At 49.2% G+C, this 18,062-nt stretch overlaps 2 protein-coding genes across 3 annotated transcripts; one reads left to right on the top strand and one right to left on the bottom strand.

Annotated features, from left to right (window-relative positions):
* Positions 1-482: 482 nt before the first annotated feature.
* On the top strand, positions 483-1,520 carry Ccdc85b (coiled-coil domain containing 85B). Of its 2 annotated transcripts, XM_034521166.2 has the most exons (2): positions 483-727; positions 883-1,236. In XM_034521166.2, the coding sequence occupies exons 1-2, from the start codon at positions 670-672 to the stop codon at positions 1,080-1,082; spliced, it is 258 nt and encodes an 85-aa protein (XP_034377057.1). In that variant the 5' UTR covers positions 483-669; the 3' UTR covers positions 1,083-1,236. The 2 variants fall into 2 exon arrangements, with proteins under 2 accessions (XP_034377057.1, XP_034377048.1); XM_034521157.2 differs by having other exon boundaries at positions 488-1,520.
* Positions 1,521-2,714: 1,194 nt separating this feature from the next.
* On the bottom strand, positions 2,715-9,869 carry Fosl1 (FOS like 1, AP-1 transcription factor subunit). The gene is made up of 4 exons (XM_034521144.2): positions 9,531-9,869; positions 7,173-7,370; positions 3,535-3,642; positions 2,715-3,151 (listed from the first exon to the last, which is right to left on the bottom strand). The coding sequence occupies exons 1-4, from the start codon at positions 9,630-9,632 to the stop codon at positions 2,735-2,737; spliced, it is 825 nt and encodes a 274-aa protein (XP_034377035.1). The 5' UTR covers positions 9,633-9,869; the 3' UTR covers positions 2,715-2,734.
* Positions 9,870-18,062: the final 8,193 nt, after the last annotated feature.

Here is an 18,062-nt window from a genome sequence, read left to right as displayed (position 1 = left end):
CTACTCAGAGAAACCCTATCTCGAAAAAACAAAAACAAACAAACAAAAAAATCCTTTGGATAGCCCATCCTGAGGGCGGGAAACGGAAACGGTCCGTGGGCCTCGGAGGGTTGGTTGGTTGGGAGTGAGCCAGGACCTTTGACTCTAGATTCGGAGTAGCTGCGAGTAATGCTTTAGAGTTTTGGCAAAGAAGAGCCTGGTAAGCCATCTGTTTAGCTTCTGTTGCGGGGTGGGCAGGACTCAAAGGCAGACACCTGAATATCATTTCTCAAAAAGTGCTCGAGGAGATTTGAAAGATGGAGTCCTGCAACGCCTTCAAGTCCAGCTGAGATGACCATAGAAGGAAAGGAGAGAAAAAGTCCCTACTGTTTGAGGGTCGTGACATCCAGGTCCGGAATGGGCGAGAAAAGAGAGCAAAGGCTTAGGTCCCGCCCCTTCCCGAGAGGTTTTCTGGATTGGCTGTTCTTGGGCAACGTCACGAGGCCCCGCCCCGGCGCGCGCCCTGCCTCGTGCCCACCCCAGGGTAGCTACTGCAGCCTACGCTGCCTCCTCCACTGCCCTCGGTCCTCGGAGCCAGAGCCCGGGCCGGAGCCTGAGCGGCAACCGGCCCGAGGAGGGGCTCCAGAGCCTAGGCCGTGGGCAGGCGATGCTGCAGCTGCCTGATCAACTATGGAGGCCGAGGCAGGCGGCCTGGAGGAGCTGACGGATGAGGAGATGGCGGCGCTGGGTAAGGAGGAGTTGGTGCGGCGCCTGCGGCGGGAGGAGGCGGCGCGCCTGGCAGCGCTGGTGCAGCGCGGCCGTCTGATGCAGGAGGTGAATCGGCAGCTGCAGGGTCACCTGGGCGAGATCCGTGAGCTCAAACAGCTCAACCGGCGCCTGCAGGCGGAGAACCGGGAACTGCGCGACCTCTGCTGCTTCCTGGACTCGGAGCGCCAACGAGGACGGCGTGCGGCGCGCCAGTGGCAGCTCTTTGGGACCCAAGCATCCCGGGCGGTGCGCGAGGACCTGGGTGGCTGTTGGCAGAAGCTAGCAGAGCTGGAAGGCCGCCAGGAGGAGCTGCTGCGGGAAAATCTGGCCCTTAAGGAGCTTTGCCTAGCACTGGGCGAAGAGTGGGGCCCCCGCGGTGGCCCCGGCGGCGCAGTGGGCTCAGGTGCTGGACCCACACCCGAGCTCGCCCTGCCACCGTGTGGGCCCCGCGACCTAGGCGATGGAAGTTCCAGCACTGGCAGTGTGGGCAGCCCGGATCAGTTGCCCCTAGCCTGCTCCCCCGATGACTGAGGGCGCCGCATTTTCCACGCCAATGCCTGCCTGGATTGCTCTCTGAGAGCGGGGAATGCTGTGGACCTCCAGACCTGGGTGCAGTTTCGGCTGAGCATCAGGGCGCTGGCATGGACTGAAAAAGCCCTGGCACTGAGGAGGGCCCCTTGCTCTTGCTGGCTGGGCAGCAGGGGGATGGAGGCTGAAGTGGAGGGACTTGCTGTGTGGTTGGGTGGGGACTAATAAACTGCGAAGGAAGCAGAGCCCGAAGCCTTGGCCAGCTTGTGTCGCTGGGGTTGGGAAGAGGGCGGAAACCCAGAGACGCGGTACAGTTCCTATCCGGAGGGACTGCAGAGCTAAGGCTGATTCCCCATTACCTGGGTTTGGGGTGGCATTTGAGCCAGTGGTAGACTACTAACTCCCACGATGGCTCTACTGCAGGCCGAATCTGGCCACTGAAGTGGCTCCAGCTCCCTTCCAGGCTCCTTCCTGTCCAAAACAATAGGACAGGAAGCAGGTGTTGGGGGCCTAAAGCCCACTGAACTGCCTGCTTGGATTGTGGAAGGATATACCGCCATCCTTCCCTGCCCCCAGTCCTTAAGACAGTAGCAGTGTGGGTTTCCATGGGGAACATAATTGATAATCTTCTTTGCTTGCACTCCAGAGCATTCTCAGTCTCTCAGTACAGGAGACAGGCAGAACAGAGGTAGCCCCATTCTTCAGGTGAGAATATCGAAGTCCAAAAACATATGGTAGTTTCATCAAGGTCACAGCTGAGACTGGAACCTGGAGCTCCTGTTCCAAACAGTCTCCTTTAGCCTCTGGATCCAACATAACAACTCACACTAGAGCTTCAAGCCTTTTATTCCAGTTTGGAAGGTTTGTATAAAAATAGTCTCTTTAGGAAAATAAATAGCAGCTGCCCTTGCTGTGGAGGCTTGGATACCCTGGGGCTAAAGTCTTCTCAGAGCTAGGGAGTGCAGCTCAGCTCATCACAGAAGCTACTGGTGCCTCCTGAGTTGTGCCCTTCAGGAGGAGCCCCCAGGATGTCCTGGTGCTGCTGTCTGTCTGCTGTGCGAGTTAGTGTTCTAGGCTAGTGAAGGAGCACCTTCTGTCTAGGTATAGAGTAGGCTGGATAACATGGAGAAAGTGACATGGTGTGGCAAAGTGGTCTGCAAGGGGTTTAGGGCGACAGAGGACCACTGGGGATCTATAAAGTCTGGGCTGCCAGGCTTTCTTTGGCAGAGGGGACATATTTTCTCTGGTTTTGTGCAAATTATAATAGGCCAGCTCTAGAGAAACAGTGAGCAGCTTTGGGGACCCCCAAGCTGGCTCTACATCAAAGGATAATAGGTTTGTTCTCATCGGAAGAGAGAAAAGACCTGCTGGTTTGGGACATGGGTATGGTCCAGGCCTGCTGGATCAAGGGGAGAAAGATGATTAGGGGTAGCGCCAGCAAGGGGTGTGGCTGGGTGCTTCACAAAGCCAGGAGTGTGGGAGAGCCCAGGGGGTCGGAGGAAGGGTCGCCGCTGCTGCTGCTACTCTTTCGGTGAGCTGAAGAACAAGGTTCTGGTGTGCTAGGATAAGTGAACACTTGACTCGGAGTAAAAGGAGTCAAAGAGGGTGTGGTCATAAGCGTGGGGGTATGCAGTGCTTCCGGTTCAAGTACCGGTCCTGGAGAAAGGGAAATACAAGGCACCGGGCGGCAGGGGGCTGGTGGGCTGCCCGCACCGCTGGTGCTGCTGGTACCACCTGTGTCCTTCTTGTCTTCTTCTGGGATTTTGCAGATGGGGCGATGGGCTTCCAGCACCAGCTCAAGGCGTTCCTTCTGCTTCTGCAGCTCTTCAATCTCTCGCTGCAGCCCCGATTTCTCATCCTCCAATTTGTCGGTCTCCTTTACAGGATTAGCAGAAAGTTAGGAAAATGAAGGCTAAAGATCTCCAAGCCTCAGGCTGGAGTGGGGATTGTGCCTGGAATCCCCAACAAGTCTGGACTGCAACTCCCATAAGCCCCTGGGAGAAAATGGGCATGACTCCCATCAGGCCTGGGCATCTTAGAAGAATTGCCTACCAACTTCCACTCTTCCTGGAAGCCCAAGACAAACAATATTTAAGCCACTTTCCCTTATCCTTTTTCCAGGACTTCCCCCTTGGGCAGGGAGGATTGCAGAGTGTGGAGGAGTAATTTATTGGGTCTCTTGTGTTCCTGGGAGCCTAGGCCCCTCTTGGCTCGGTGGGTCTGGGCCTGTAGACCCTCTGTTGTACCAGTGATGCTCACCGCCTGCAGGAAGTCTGTCAATTCCTTTCTTCGGTTTCTGCACTTAGCAGCTGCTAGCTTGTTCCGCTCCCGTCTCACCCTGCGGCGCTCTTCCTCCTCTGGGCTGATCTAGGTTAGGAGAGAAGAAGGGGACAGTGAGGCTGACCCTGAGCCACCAGCTGCCCTGAGCTGGCCCTCAGCTTTTCTTCAGCCTGTAGTTTAGGTCCCAGAGGCTCCTTACTTCATTGGTGACATTTCCAGCTCACACCTAGCTTTATTGCTGGTTTCTTTCCTGTAATACTTTCCCTCTCCATAAACTTTGACCTTCCTCCCTTCCTCATCTTAGGACTGGACGAAGATGTTGAAACCCCAGGAAGCCTTCTCGTTTCTCAGGCAAAAGTAGCCTCCCCTCCTGAGTGTATGACATGATTATCTCTTTTTACAGGACTTTCAGCCTTCTCGTCTGTGGAAGATGGGATTTCTTACCCCAGGAGCTATGAATTGTAGGAGGTGCTCTTGAGTGCCAAAAGTTACTGGGAATCAGTCTATTATGCCAGCAAAGCACTTTCTAGGACTTTTGTTTAGTGCTGAGAATCCAACCCATGGCCTGGTACATGCCAGCTAGGCAAGTCCTCTACCATTGAGCCACACCCCTTAAATAGCCCTTACACAGATTCTTTTTTCTGCTTTTCCTAGTTTTGTTTCTTTGCATTTTAGACAGGATCTCTGAGTAGCCCTGCCTGGCCTTGAACTTGATTTATAGACCAGGCTGGCCTGGAACTCAAAGAGATCTCCGTGCCTCCGCCTCTCAGGTGAAGATATGTGCCGCCACATCTGGCTTGTTTTGTCTTTAAAAAAGACAAAGTCTCATGTGTTCCAGGCTGGCCTTAAACCCCAGGTTCCCCAGCCTCCACCTCCCGAGTTTTAGAATTGCAGACTTGTGTCCTCGTCCTTCCAGTTTCCCTACATACATTATTTTTGGTTTGGTTTGGTTTTTAAAGACAGAGTTTCTCTTCATAGCTCTAGCTGTTATGGAACTCACGCTGTAGACCAGGCTGGCCTCAAACTTCACCTGCCTCTGCCTCTCAAGTGCTGTGATTAAAGGCATGTGCCGCACTATGCCTGGCTAGAGTCATATATTTGTGTGTGTGTGCGTGCGCGCGTGTACAAGTGTGCCATAGCACCTGTGGAGGTCAGAGGACAACTGGGAGGTTGGTTCTCTCCTTCCACTGTGTGGGTTTCAAGGATGGAACTCAGATCATTGGGCTTGGCAGCAAGTACCTTTACCCACTGAATGGTCTCACCAGCACCCCCTACATAGATTTTTGGGTTTTTTGAGAGGGTTTCTTTGTGTAGCCCTGGCTGCCTGAAACTTGGTTTGTAGATCAGACCAGACTGGCCTCAAACTCACAGAGATCCACTGCCTGAGCCACTACCATCTGGCTTTTTTTTTTTTTTTTTTTTTTTTTATTAAAAAAAATTGTGGACTGGGGCTAGAGAGATGTTTTAGCTGTTAAAAGCACTGGCCGCTCTTTCAGAGGTCCTGAGTTCAAATCCCAGCAACACATGGTGGCTCACAACCATCTGTAATGGGATCTGATGCCCTCTTCTGGCATGCAAGTATACATGTAAGCATTCATTCATAAATAAAATTTACCAAAAAAAAAAAAAAAAAATTGGCTTGTGGTGATGGTGTACACCTTTAATCCCAGCACTCAGGAGGCAGAAGCAAACTCTGTGAGTTTGAGGCCAGCCTGGTCTACAGAGTGAGTTCCAGGACAGCCAGGGCTACACAGAGAAACCCTGTCTCAAAAGAAAAAGGAAACAACAACAAAATTATGTGTATGAGTGTTTTGTCTGTGTCCGTATGAGCAACACATGCATGCAGTGCTGGTGGAGGACAGAACAGAGCATCAGAACCTTTGAGGGGAATTATGGACAGTTCGTTGCCACATGGGTGCTGGGAATAGAACCTGGCTCCTCTACAAGAGCAGCCGGAGCTGCTGCTGAGTCACCTCCAGGCCTCTGCATACTCACAGGTAAGGAATTGAAGCTCAGGAAGGATGAGTAATTAGTTAAAGTTCCAGAGCACAGTTTTATATTCACTCAGTTCACACTGAGTGAAAGGCTGTTTGATGGAACCACCTACCCACAGCTCCAACCCACTAGTACCCATGATCAAAAGGTGACACTCAGGACAGGGCTAAAGGAAGTGTTCACCCTGGGCTTGCCTCTTGTTGTGCCCCAGCTGGTCACAGAGGTAAGCTGTCCGTTGCTGGGAAGTCATCTGCTGGCTCCTCTCTGGCTGATCACATGTCTCCCAGGGTTTTGCCCTCCCTCTCCATCCTCTATTGAGCTGTCACGGCAAGGATCTGTGTATGCATTCACTTGAGACTCTGTATACACTGGGGACTGAGTCCAGGGCTTCAGGCTTGAAGCAGGTTCTTCACCGTAGAGGGAAACCCCCAGCCAGGCTTGTTTCTCACATCATATTTTTTTCCTACTCAACATTTAAGTCAAGTTTTCTTTTGTTGTTCGGTTATCAGAGAGAGGGTTTATGTATCCCAGGCTGACCTTAAACTTTCCATGTTTCTGAGAGTGGGCTTGAATGGCTCCTCCTGTCTGGATTTCCCAAGTACTGGGATTACAGGCAGGCCCAGCACAGCAGCTTTTAAATATGGAGACCTCCTTGCATTAGACGCATGGTCTCAGTTCTCCAGGGAGAGGAAAAGAAGTGCCATGGCCTAAAAGGTCTTCCATCTGTCAGGTACCCTAGCATACACCTATAATCCTAGCACTTGGGAAGACAGGAGGATCTCAAGACCCTACCTCAAACAAACCAACCAAAACATACCTTTATTTATTTTAGAAAGGCGTTCAGGGAGGCAAAAGTTCTCAGCTCACTCTGTCTGCAACCTTCTGTGAGATTCCATTGAGACATTGGCCCATTAAGCTCTAACTTCGGGAGTTGAGTAGACCTCAGGCCAAGGCCAGTCCTGTCATTACTCACGTTTGTATGAATTTGGACAAGCAGATACCTCTCTATGCTTCACTTCCTCTGATGGAAGATGGAAAATTTGAAATACATTTCTCATTCACTTTCTTTTTGTTTCCTTTTTTGAGACGGGGTTTCTCTGTGTAGCCCTGGCTGCCCTGGAACTCTGTAGACCAGACTGGCCTCAAACTCAGAAATCCACCTGCCTCTGCCTCCCAAGTGCTGGGATTTAAGGCCTGCACCACCACTGCCCACTCACTTTTTCTGATAATTAAATGAAATATCGGGGCTGAGGTTCAGAGACTGTTGAAGAGAATATTCATTCCTATTCTTCCCTCACCCCAAGGTACACAGACAGCACTGCCTTCCCTCCACCCTGTGCACAGCCCGGGCATGCTCACTTTACACTCTGTCCCCTCCACCTCCGTTCCTGTGCCTTCAACTCTACTCTCAAGAAGATTCTTTTCAGTGCTCCATACACAAATCCTATCCCTTGTTTAGGTTAACATATAGCCTTCTCCAGGAAGCTTTCCTTGACCTTTTACCTCTTTCTTGGTCTCTCAGGGACTCCTATGCGGAATAGAAATTCCCTCGTAGCAAGATCCTGCCCCTATCTAGTAGGACCCCTAAGGGCTATGGAAAATGCAACACCTCTGTTCCTTACCTGCTCACAAGGCCTGCGTCGCACCCCTGGAGGTGGCCCTAGGGCTCGTATGACTCCTGGACGGGGCTGAGGGGGACTGTACTGGGGATAGGCCAGAGGTCGAGGATAGCCACTGGGTCCCAGGAAATGAGGCTGCACCATCCACTGCAATTCCTGGCTGCCACTCACAGCATTGATGCTTGGCACAAGGTGGAACTTCTGAGAAATGAGGAGGGAATAAAGTGGGTTGAGGGGCTTCCAGGGGACAGAAGCTGGACTTCTGTCTCCCTTCACCTCAGTGTAGATACTGGCTCTGGGAGACCACAAGGAGCACAGTTTGGCAATCAGAAACTTACTTGCTCAGGAGCTGTGTGACCTTGGCCAGGTCACAAAATGTCTCTCTACCTGTTTCCCCATCAGAGATAGTTTTTTTGTTGGTTTTTGGTTTTTTTTTTTTTTAAATCAAGTATGAACTGCTCAACACTGTTCCAACTACTTAACAAATAGTGACTCATACAGCTGGCATAATCATATCTTAGTTTTCAGACAGGAGAACAGTTGCCCATAGACCCCACAGCTAGTAAGTAGAAAGTAAAATCTGAGCCCAAATGGCAGGGCTCTCACCTATTCCTACACCCATCCTCACAGACGAACACGCTTTCAGCTTCTAGCTCCCAAGGCAACTCTGAGAATCAGGAAGAGAATTTGTTGGTGGAGGTGAGGGGGCAGGATTTCACGTAGCTCAGGCTAGACCTAAACTCTTGATTCTTCAACCTCTACCTCCCAGGCACTGAGACTATAGATATGCACCCCAGCATGGGAGTCTTGTTTCAAGCATCAGGTTGGTCATCAATGGCCTTTGAGACAGTGTTGCCTCAGTTTCCCTCATCTTATCAATATTGTTCGACATTTCGTTGCTGTTGAGATGCTGGCTCTCATAGCTCAGAAATCGGAGTTTAATCGGCTTTTTAAGGTTTTTTTTTGGTTGTTTTGTTGTTGTTGTTTGTTTGTTTTTTGTTTTTGTTTTTTAGTTTTGAGACAGGGTCTCTCTATTATGTAGCTTTAGCTGGCCCGGTCGGTCACTTTGTAGACCACATTGGCCTCAAACTCCAAGAGATCAACCTGCCTCTCTGCCTCCTGAATGCTGGGATTAAATGCACGCCCAGCTGTCGATTTAAAAACTTGAAGGTTCAAAATTGATGGGGTTTTCGGGTTCATGAAATAAGGTAAAGAGAACAAAAGCCTCCCATAAGGGGCCTGGAATCCTTTCGTTCTTTTTCTTCCAGAAATCTGAGGCATGTGTTGGGATTGAGTGTCCGTGGGGGTAGGGATGGAGGCTGGGCGTCTGGGAGAGAAAACTGGGTTCAAGCCCTGTGAGCTAAGGGTGTGGGGCCCCTCCAGTCCAGGAAGCACCTCACATGCCTAAGCAAGTCTGGACAGCTATGTCCCCAGCCCAATACTGGGGGACGCAACAGCTTAGTGACCCCAGTCCTGGGTTAGAAGCACTGCCAGGGAGATGCCTAGGAGCATCTCCCGCTCCCAGGTCGTTGGTCCTAGGGCCGTTTGGGGCCAGGAAGGGAGGGGCACCCAGGGTGACTCAGCCTCAGTGACTCGGCCGCTGTGACTCGGCGAAACGGACGCAGCTCCTTCCCTCCCCTGGCGACACGTGCTCACAGCCCCTCGACAGGAAATGGACACCTGCAACCTCTCAAGTGCCCCTATCCAGCAGTGGGAAACTTCGAGTGCCCAGAATATGGAGCGTGAGAGTGGCCTGGCACATGACCCCGCGCACGTCCCAACACTTTGTGGTTTCCAGGAACCCCTCAGAACTACTGCCTGGGACCCATGGGCCCTATACTGCACACAAAGGGATAAGGACTTGACCGGGTAAAGGGACACGGACAACTAGAGCGACACACTAGAGCGACAGCTACTGACAGGCTGTTAAAAATTAGCTGTCCTGGCTGGGCTCTGATGGGCCCTATGTGCCCAGACTCCAGGTCCCAATTATTAACTGGAGATGGAGAGCTCCCCTAATCCTGTCCAGACTTGGATGGGGCAGGTATTTGGGGGGTGGGGGGGCAGAGTATTTAGGAGGAAATGTAAGAGATGGAGGGGGCAGAACAATAGTCAGCTAGGGAGATAAGGGCGGGCGAGAAGGGGAATTCGCAGATATTCGCGCTTCCCGCTCCGCGCGTCCCTTGACCACCGGGTACATAGGTTCCCGGACCACGCAGAACGTGCAGAATCCGCGGTCGCGACCACCAGAGTCAGATGCTGCTCGGGGTCCCAGTCCTAATCCCGGAGGAAACTAAACTAACCCCAGCATCCCCAGAGCTGTCCAAACTCAGGTCCTCCAGGGGATTCGGCCAGCCTCACCTGCTGCTGGGTCTGTGCCTGCGCTTGCGGGGCCTGCGCTGGGCGACCGTACGCGCTGCCAGCCCCGGAGCTGGGTCCCGGTTCCCCGAAGTCTCGGTACATGCCCTGGGCTGGATGTTCGGTAGGGTCCGCGTCGGCGGCTGAGGTTCTGACTCACTCGCGCCTCGCGGAGTCTGGTCTTTTTTATGAATGAAAAGTTCTTGGGCTGAACCACTTGCACCGCGGGGGGTGGGGGCGTGTCGCAGCGGCGCCTTTCACCTCACTGGGGACCCACCTCTCCAGATGAAACTCCGCGGACCGGTCCGCTCGGAACTTCACGACCCCCTGCTCTGGTGGCAAGCCGCCTCCACTGGGGAAAAGGCGACCTACTTGGCGTCCCCTAGCATCCGCGGCGGACACGCCCCCTCTGACGCAGCTGCCCATACATGGTGCAATTTCCTTGCCGCGCCCAGGTGCAGCGAGGATTCCCCCTGACGCACCTAGCTGAGGTTGGGGCTTGCAGCTGCGCCCCGCCCCGTCCAGGCTAGCCAAGGTTCCCAACGCCATAGAACAGGGTGAAACAATCCTGTAGCCGCCTTGGCCTCGCGCCCAGACTTAGAAGAACAGGAAAAGTGTCTGAAAACTGTGAAGCGAATTATAAATATGGGTTGTTATCATCATCAGCATTAGTTACCTGGCAGGAATCATTCCAACTGTCATCCAAGTCTGCCGTCCTGACTTAAGACCTTTCCTCTGGAATGGGGTGGGAGGTTTGTTTAGTTGGGTTTGTTTTGCTTGTGGTTTCTGGAGGGAGGTTGGTTGAGCCAGGGTCTCAGGTATCTAGTTGAGGCTGGCCTTGGACTCCTGATCCTTCCTACACTTCTCAAGTGCTGGAATGTGCCACCATCATACTGGGCATTTGTAGATAGGGTCTCATGTTATGCAGGCTGGTCTTGAACTCCTTATGTAGCTAAGATAACCTGGAATTCCTGCTTTCACCTCCTGAGTGGAGGCCTGACATTACAAGTGTATGCCACCACACCCAGTTTCAACTGTGGTCAAGGCTTCTGATAAACTAAAGAGTTAATGACAAACCATGTTTACAAAATGTTATGTTTTAATACCACATGAAGTGACATTTAGGGACAGATAGAGCGCACTACATGTTTGAGACCATTTCTGGAGCTGTTACAAGCTTTAATCCAGGCCTCCACAGACAGAGAGAGCCTACAGAAGGGTACAAGTGTCCTGAGACACGATCAATAAGGCTTCTTGACTGCAGTTTTGACTAGAGGCACTACTCCAGTACTGTGTGTCACCAGCCTACTTTGGAAGTATGTGAAAGGTCTTTGAAAGGGTGAGGCCCCAGCCAGGTGTACTGGCGAGGTCAATGCCATCATAACCCCCACTTAACAGATGGGGAAAACTGAGGCTGACAGGTAATGAAATGAGTTTCTCAAGGCCACTGAGTAAGTAGCTGAGTTTGGTAACCAAGTCAGGCCATGAGCTTCAAGTCTTTACATTGCACATGAAGAATGGCAGGCTGGGAGACTGGGGTCCCAAAGCTATGTCTCTGATTCCTTCCATTTCAATGAAAGACTGAAGAAACTTGCCCTCAGCAGGGTCCTGGGCTGTCTTCATTGGGAACAAAGGCTAGAGATTCTGCTGTTGGGACTCAGGCCTGAAGCCCAGAGTGACCTGGGTTTCTAGTCATAGAGCTATACTTTGTGTCCATGTGACCCAGGGAGGTCACCTTCCTGAGTCCATGTTGGACCTCACTGTTGACCTCACAGGGCTGCTACGGGACCAAAGGAGACCACAGATGTCACACAGATGTGACAGTGCTTTGCTGTTGAAGCATCCTCAGAAGGTCACCAGCCCCTCCCCTGCCCTGATGCTAAGAAACCCCGAGAGAAATTACAGCAGTTTGCCAGAAAGAGAAATGCAGGCATGTGTGTTGGGGGTTAGGGAAGAGTCTTGGTGGTGGTGAACCCATAGAAAGAATACACATCACACACGGTACACTTTGAATCCTGGATGGGCTGACCATCCAGTGAATCCCAGATGATTCACCTAACTGTGAGCTCCTGTTTCCGCATTTGTGAACTGGAGACACAGTGATAACTACATCGGAAAATTGCTAGAGATAAACACATAATAATGTCATAGAGACAGGCTTGGCGGTGAGCACTGTGGTCCCAGAGTGCTGGAGTTAAAGGCAGGAGGATCGAAGACATTTAAACTACAAGATGAGCTTAATCAAGGCCAGCCTGGGCTACATGACACTGTCTCAAAAAAAAAAAAAACAAAAAACAAAAAACAAAAAACAAAAAACAGGGCTGCAGAGATGGCTCAGCAGGTCAAAGTGCTTGCTACAACAGGCCTGGCTACCTGAGTTTGATCCCTGGAGCATATAAAGTTGCAAGACAACTGATTTCCAATCATTGTCCCATGATCTCCTTATGAGTGTTGTACGTGCACTCTTGCAGGTGTACACACGCTTCAGCAGGAGCGAGAACACACACACAGAGAAAGAGAGAGAGACACAGAGAGAGACACAGAGACAGAGACACACACATAAAAGAAAGAGGGAGAGGAGAGAGGAGAGGAGAGGAGAGGAGAGGAGAGGAGAGGAGAGGAGAGGAGAGGAGAGGAGAGGAGAGGAGAGACTGATTGGTGTTTGAACCCTTTGGCTGACCAGTGTTAGACAGATGACATAGGCAGTCAGGTGGTGGCACAATGGAGAATTTGAGTCCACCCTGACAGCATCCATCCTCCTGCTACAAAAAAGACCGTCCTACTCTTTCCTCACCCTGTGGCAGCTGAGCCAGGCCCAGGTCTCCAGTGGAGTGTGTGTACGTGACTTTGAAAGTCCCTTCCTGCTGTAACTGCAGAGCCACAGGAGGCATTTCAGAACATTCCAAGTTCATCACTCACTAACTCCTGCCTTGCGGTTGCACAGACGTTCCCCCTGCCTGACCTCACCGTGGGCTTGCGGCTAGGGAGCCAGAGGAGAACCCCAGGGGCTGCAGACTGCTGGGAAGCCCGGTCACTGTCCCTTGGTTGCTGTGTGCTCTATGTTCAATGGCTTTCCCACCTCTTGAGCTGCAGTGAGGCCAAAGGAGGCAGAGGAAGAAAGTCTGGCATCAGCGGGTTCTCCGGCTGCCTGGGAGCTGGAGGCAATGTTCAAGTTCAGCAGTTCCCGGTCTCTTTTTAAATTGAGATTTACTTTTTAATTGAGGTGAAATTCACACAACACACCATTTTAAGTGTACGGTTCCATGTCTTTTGCGCACTCACAGTGTTGTGTAACCACCACCTCTCTCTGCTTTCAAAACTTTATTGGTCTAAAACCCACCCTGTGTCCATTAAGTAATCACTCCAATTTATCCCTTGCCCCATCCCCTGCTAGCCACTAATCTACTTTCTGTGGATTCAGCTTTGCCCAATCTGAGCATTTCATGTAAATGGACTCACACAGCATGTGACCTTTCCTGTCTGTCTTCTTTAATTCAACAGAAAGATTTTCAAGGTTCATTTGTTTTTTTTCCCATGGATTTGATAATTTGTACCCTTTGGGGACTGAATAACATTCCATGCTATGTATATGCTACAGCTTGTCCAGAAGTCCCTGGACTGGTGTTGCTCACTTTGGGCCAGATACAAACAGCATTTTGATGGAGACCAGAGCACCAGTTTTTGGGAGGATGAAGGCTTTCTTTTCTCTCAGGTATTTGCCTTGGATGGAATTGGTGCATCTCCCTCAGGAGCCTCCAGGCAATTTTCTAAAGGGACTATGTACTGTACATCTTCCAAAGTGGGGGTTCGAGGGCTTGGATTTCATCAGCATGGCTGCTAACCCTTGGTAGTTTGCAGTTGGGAATTTACAAGTTAAAACTACAGGCTGGAGAGATGCCTCAGCCGGTAAAAGCACCGGTTGGTCTTCCAAAGGATCCAAGTTCAATACCCAGCACCCAGGGAATCCAAGAGCACTAGGCATTTATGTGGTGCACTGATACACATGCAGACAAAACACACAACACATAAAATAAAGACCTAAAATGTAAAAAAATACGAATCAAAGACGAGAAGATGCACAGTGCTGTCTCACTGTTTGTTTGTTTGTTTTCTTTGATTTGTTTTTTTCTAGACAAGGCTTCTGTGTGTAGCACTGGCCAACCTGGAGCTTGCTGTATAGACTAGGCTGGCCTCAAACTTCAGATTCTCCAGCCTCCCAAGTGTGCAACCTCCCTCTTACATACAGTATCGATTCCAGTCCTTTGTTTCTGAGATCAGAGATTTTTTTTTTCTCTTTTTGCAAAACAGGATTTTATGTAGCCCAGGCTGGCCTACAACTTTCTATGTAGGTGAGGAGGAGCTTGAACATCTGGTCCTTCTGCTTCTGCCTCCCTATGGGACACCACACTTGGTTTTTCTTTTTCTTTCTTTTTTTCTTTTTTAGTGAGATGTATAGAGTAGTTTTTATATATTATGAGAACAAACCCTTATGATTCACAAATGTTTCTTTTTCATTCTATTGTTTTTGTTGAAAGACAGAGTCTTGATATGTAGCCCAGGCTAGCCTTTGACTCATAATCCCCTTCCCCCCTCCTCTCTAGTGATCATAGTACAGGCTTCCTCATGATATCTGGCTCTTAGCTGTCTTCACACTTACTACATTTGATTTATTTTGTGGGCACCACTGTTGTGTGAAGATCAGAAAACAATCCAAAAGAGTAGACTCTCCCTTCTTGCCTTCCACCATGTGGATCCATGGGATTGATTGGACAAAGGTCTTCAGGCTCCTTTTTCTGCTGAGCCATCGCATCACCCTTTCTTTAAACACAGGCACACACTCATGTGCTTGAACTCATACATGATTACATGAACACACACAACACATGCATGCTCATACACACACACACACACACACACATATACACACACAATGGATGTGGTGTTAAACACCTATAACCCCAGCACTCAGGAAGCAGAAGCAGAAAGATCTCTGAGTTTGAGGCCAGCCTGGTCTATACACTGAGTTCAAGGCCAGTAAAGACTACATAGTAAGACCTTGTTTGGAATAAAATCGTGTGTGTGTGTGTGTGTGTGTGTGTGTGTGTGTGTGTGTGTGTGTGTAGAGGTGTAGAGGATGGTTTTCAGTCCTTGGTTGGTGATTTTGGATAGATATGTTTATAAAGTACAGACTTTCTGGAACTCACGGGCTCTGAAGAGCTAGGATTGCATGCTTGTATAACTACGAGTGTATGACTGTGCCTGAGGATAATGTCCTTTTGCTATTGTTTGTTTCATTTGAAGACTGGGTCTCATGAAGCTCAGACTATCCTCAAACATGATGTATAGCAGAGGCTGGCCTTGAACTACTACTGATGCTCCTGCCTCAGTATCCAATGTTGAGATTGCAGCCCTGAGTTTGACACCCAGCTTTCTGTTGTCCTTTGTTTTTGTTTTTTTTTTCTACAGGGTCTTACCATGTCGTTTTAGCTGGCCAGGAGCCACTATGCCCAGCAATTATTTCCTTTTGATTCACAAAAATTTTTAATTTTTGTTTAATCCAATTTATGTATTTTTTATTTGTTGATGATGTTTCTGATAATAAATCTAAGAGTCAGCCAGGCAGTAGTAATGCACACCTTTAATCCCAGCACTCAGGAGGCAGAAGGAGGTGGATCTCTGAGTTTGAGGCCAGTCAGGTTTACAAAGTGAGTTCCAGGACAGCCAAGGGTACACAGAGATACCATATCTCTATAAAACAAAAGAAACAAACAAAATCTAATCTAATATAATCTAAAATCTAAGTCTTTTCTTCAATCTAAAGTCAAGAAGTCATCGTGTTTTCCTTTAAGCGTTTTATCATGTTAGCTCCTAGAATTAAAACATGGATTCAAAAGAAGCTTAAGGAGGACAGCAGCAACCTCTAGTGTGTCCGTCCAGTGCGTCCGTCCAGTGTGTCCCTCCAGTGTGTCCCTCCAGTGTGTCCCTCCAGTGTGTCACTCCAGTGTGTCCCTCCAGTGTGTCCGGCTCACCTGCCATTGTTGTTGTTGTTGTTTATTTGGGTGGTTGTTTTTTTGAGACAGGGACTCACTGTTTATTCCCAGCTGGCCTGGAACTTGCTCTGTAGACCTTGAACTCATTGAGATCCACCTGCCTCTGCCTCCCAAATGCTGGGACAAAAAACGTGTGCCACCACTGCCTGGCTAGCTCATTGACTTGCTTTTTTTGTTGTTGTTGTTTTTGTTTTAACATTTACATAAATCCTTGTAGTTGTCACCCATATCAAAATGGCATGCTGTTCCATGAAGAGTCCACAAAGAGGCTTCCTATTTTCCTGATGGTGGCTTGGGGACTCTTCCAATTTAGAGGAAGAGGGCATGGTGAAGAAGGCTGTCATAAATATACCTGATGCATGCTTCAGTGGCCGGTTACTATCATTTCTCTTGGAGGGAATGTCGGGGCCACAGAGCAAGCATTTATTTGGATTCCGTGGAATTTTCACCGATTGCACTCCAAAGTTCATCTGCTTGTTACTTTTGTTGGTTTGGGTTCCAATAAAATGTTTATTTGTCTTTGTTTTATGTGTATGAGTGTTTGGTCTACATGTATGTCTGTGGACTACATGCATGCAGTACTCAGGGAGGCCAGAAGAGGGTGTCAAATCACCTGGAACTGGGGATCATAGATGGTTGTTAGCCATTGTATAGGTGCTGAGAACCCAACTCCAGTCCTCTGCAAGAGTAGCCACTGATCTGTCTCTCCAGCCCCTGTTTTGAAATAGTCTCATATTCCCCAGGCTAGCCTCTAGTTTGTTGTGTAGCTGATGCTAGCCTTGGATCCCTGATCCTCCTCCTACCACCTCCCAAATGCAGAAGTTACATGTGTCCTTGACATCTATCACTCAGTGGACTAAACTTGGGCCTTCTGGCACACTAGGCTTCCTTTGCCCTGATTACCCTGCTGTACTGAGCCTCTTCAGTCCCTCAGGCTGGTCTCTCTGCTGGGTGCTCTCCCTCCTCCTCCTCTCATTGCCACTCCCATCCTGCCCCACTCAGTTTCCCATCCTGCCCCACTCAGTTTCCCCACCATTTCCCCAGCCCCATTCTGTAGTGACAATTCTGGAATTTTGGTTTCTTTTAAAACACACACACACACACACACACACACACACACACACACAGAAATATTATAAGAATATGTTTTTGTTTTAATCTCAGGTGTGAGACATGGAGCTGCTTCAGACTGTCCACAGCAGCTGACTATGATTTGCGTCATGCTCTAGCAGGGGTGTGATTTTGCTAGATGCAGATAATTTCTGTGATTGTGTGATGTTTGGAATTCTGGGGACTTTTCAGAGGATATACTAATGCTAGGGCTCTGAGAGATGGGGTGTTGGTTGGTAGTTGTTAGTCTCTGTTTGTTAAAGTATTGTTCACAAAGAAGAAACTAGAAGAAATTAGGTATCCTGATGGTCAAGATCAAACTTGTCCCAAGGAATTCAATGCCTTCAATCAGCAGGAAGTAGCCTCGTGATACATCGTCTGCTTTCTGACCCCTGCCTTTATTCAGGGGTCTCTTTCCTTTCCCCTCTATCCTTTTAAATTCTCCTTTCTAGTGTAGGAGAGTTGAAAAGGTGGAAGAAATAGGTTGGAGAAGGGTGGAAGAGAGAAGAACCCACAAAGTAACAAAAGACTGGTTACACCATTCTGGGTCGAATTCCTCATGAAATACAGCTTGGTTTCTCCGATTCTATGAACAATTTTACTTTAAAAAAAATCTCCTTCCCAGAATGCTTTCTAAAAATGTGGTAATTGGGAGAAATCTATATATGTGTCTACATCTGTATTTGTGGCTACCTATATCTCCCAAGTAAGGAGATATAAAAAGGGTTGTGGGGAAAGGATTATTTTAATAATTTTAGTTTTGTGTTTTGTTAGTTTGCTTTGTTGAGATAGGGTCTCACCTTGTAGGTCAAGGTCAAGCTGTTCTCAAAATCTCAGCTTCTCAAGTGCTAGGATTACAGGTGTAAACCACCATGCTCAACTTTTTTGTGCAGTTTGTATTTTTGAAACTTTATTGATTTTGGCCAGGCAGTGGTGGAGCATGCCTTTAATCCCAACATTCAGGAGAAAAAGATAGGTGGATCTATGGGTTCAAGGCCAGCCTGGTCTACTGAGTGCGTTCCAGGATAGCCAGGGCTACACACAAGAAACCCTGTCTCAAAAAGCAAACAAAAAATCTGTAATGATTTTTATTAATTTTTATTTTATCTATAAGAGTGTTTTGCCTGCATTTATGTATGTGCACCTTGTGTGTGTGGTGGGCATGAAGGCCAGAAGAAGTGTCAGCGCCAAGATACTAGAGTCTGGATGATAGGGACTGACCCCCAAGTCCTCTGCAAGAGTAGCCAGTGTTCTTATCTCATCATCCCTCTCTCCAGCCCCCTTTTGTTGTTTGTTTTTCTGAGATAGGATCTCACTATGTCCACCAGGCTGACATTGACCCCACATAGACCCACCTGCTTCTACTTCTCAAATA

This window comes from Arvicanthis niloticus, chromosome 1 (genome assembly GCF_011762505.2).
Source record: "Arvicanthis niloticus isolate mArvNil1 chromosome 1, mArvNil1.pat.X, whole genome shotgun sequence".
Lineage (NCBI taxonomy): Eukaryota > Metazoa > Chordata > Mammalia > Rodentia > Muridae > Arvicanthis > Arvicanthis niloticus.
The sequence above is the reverse complement of the archived record's forward strand: the minus strand, read 5'-3'. Positions and strand labels throughout refer to the sequence as shown.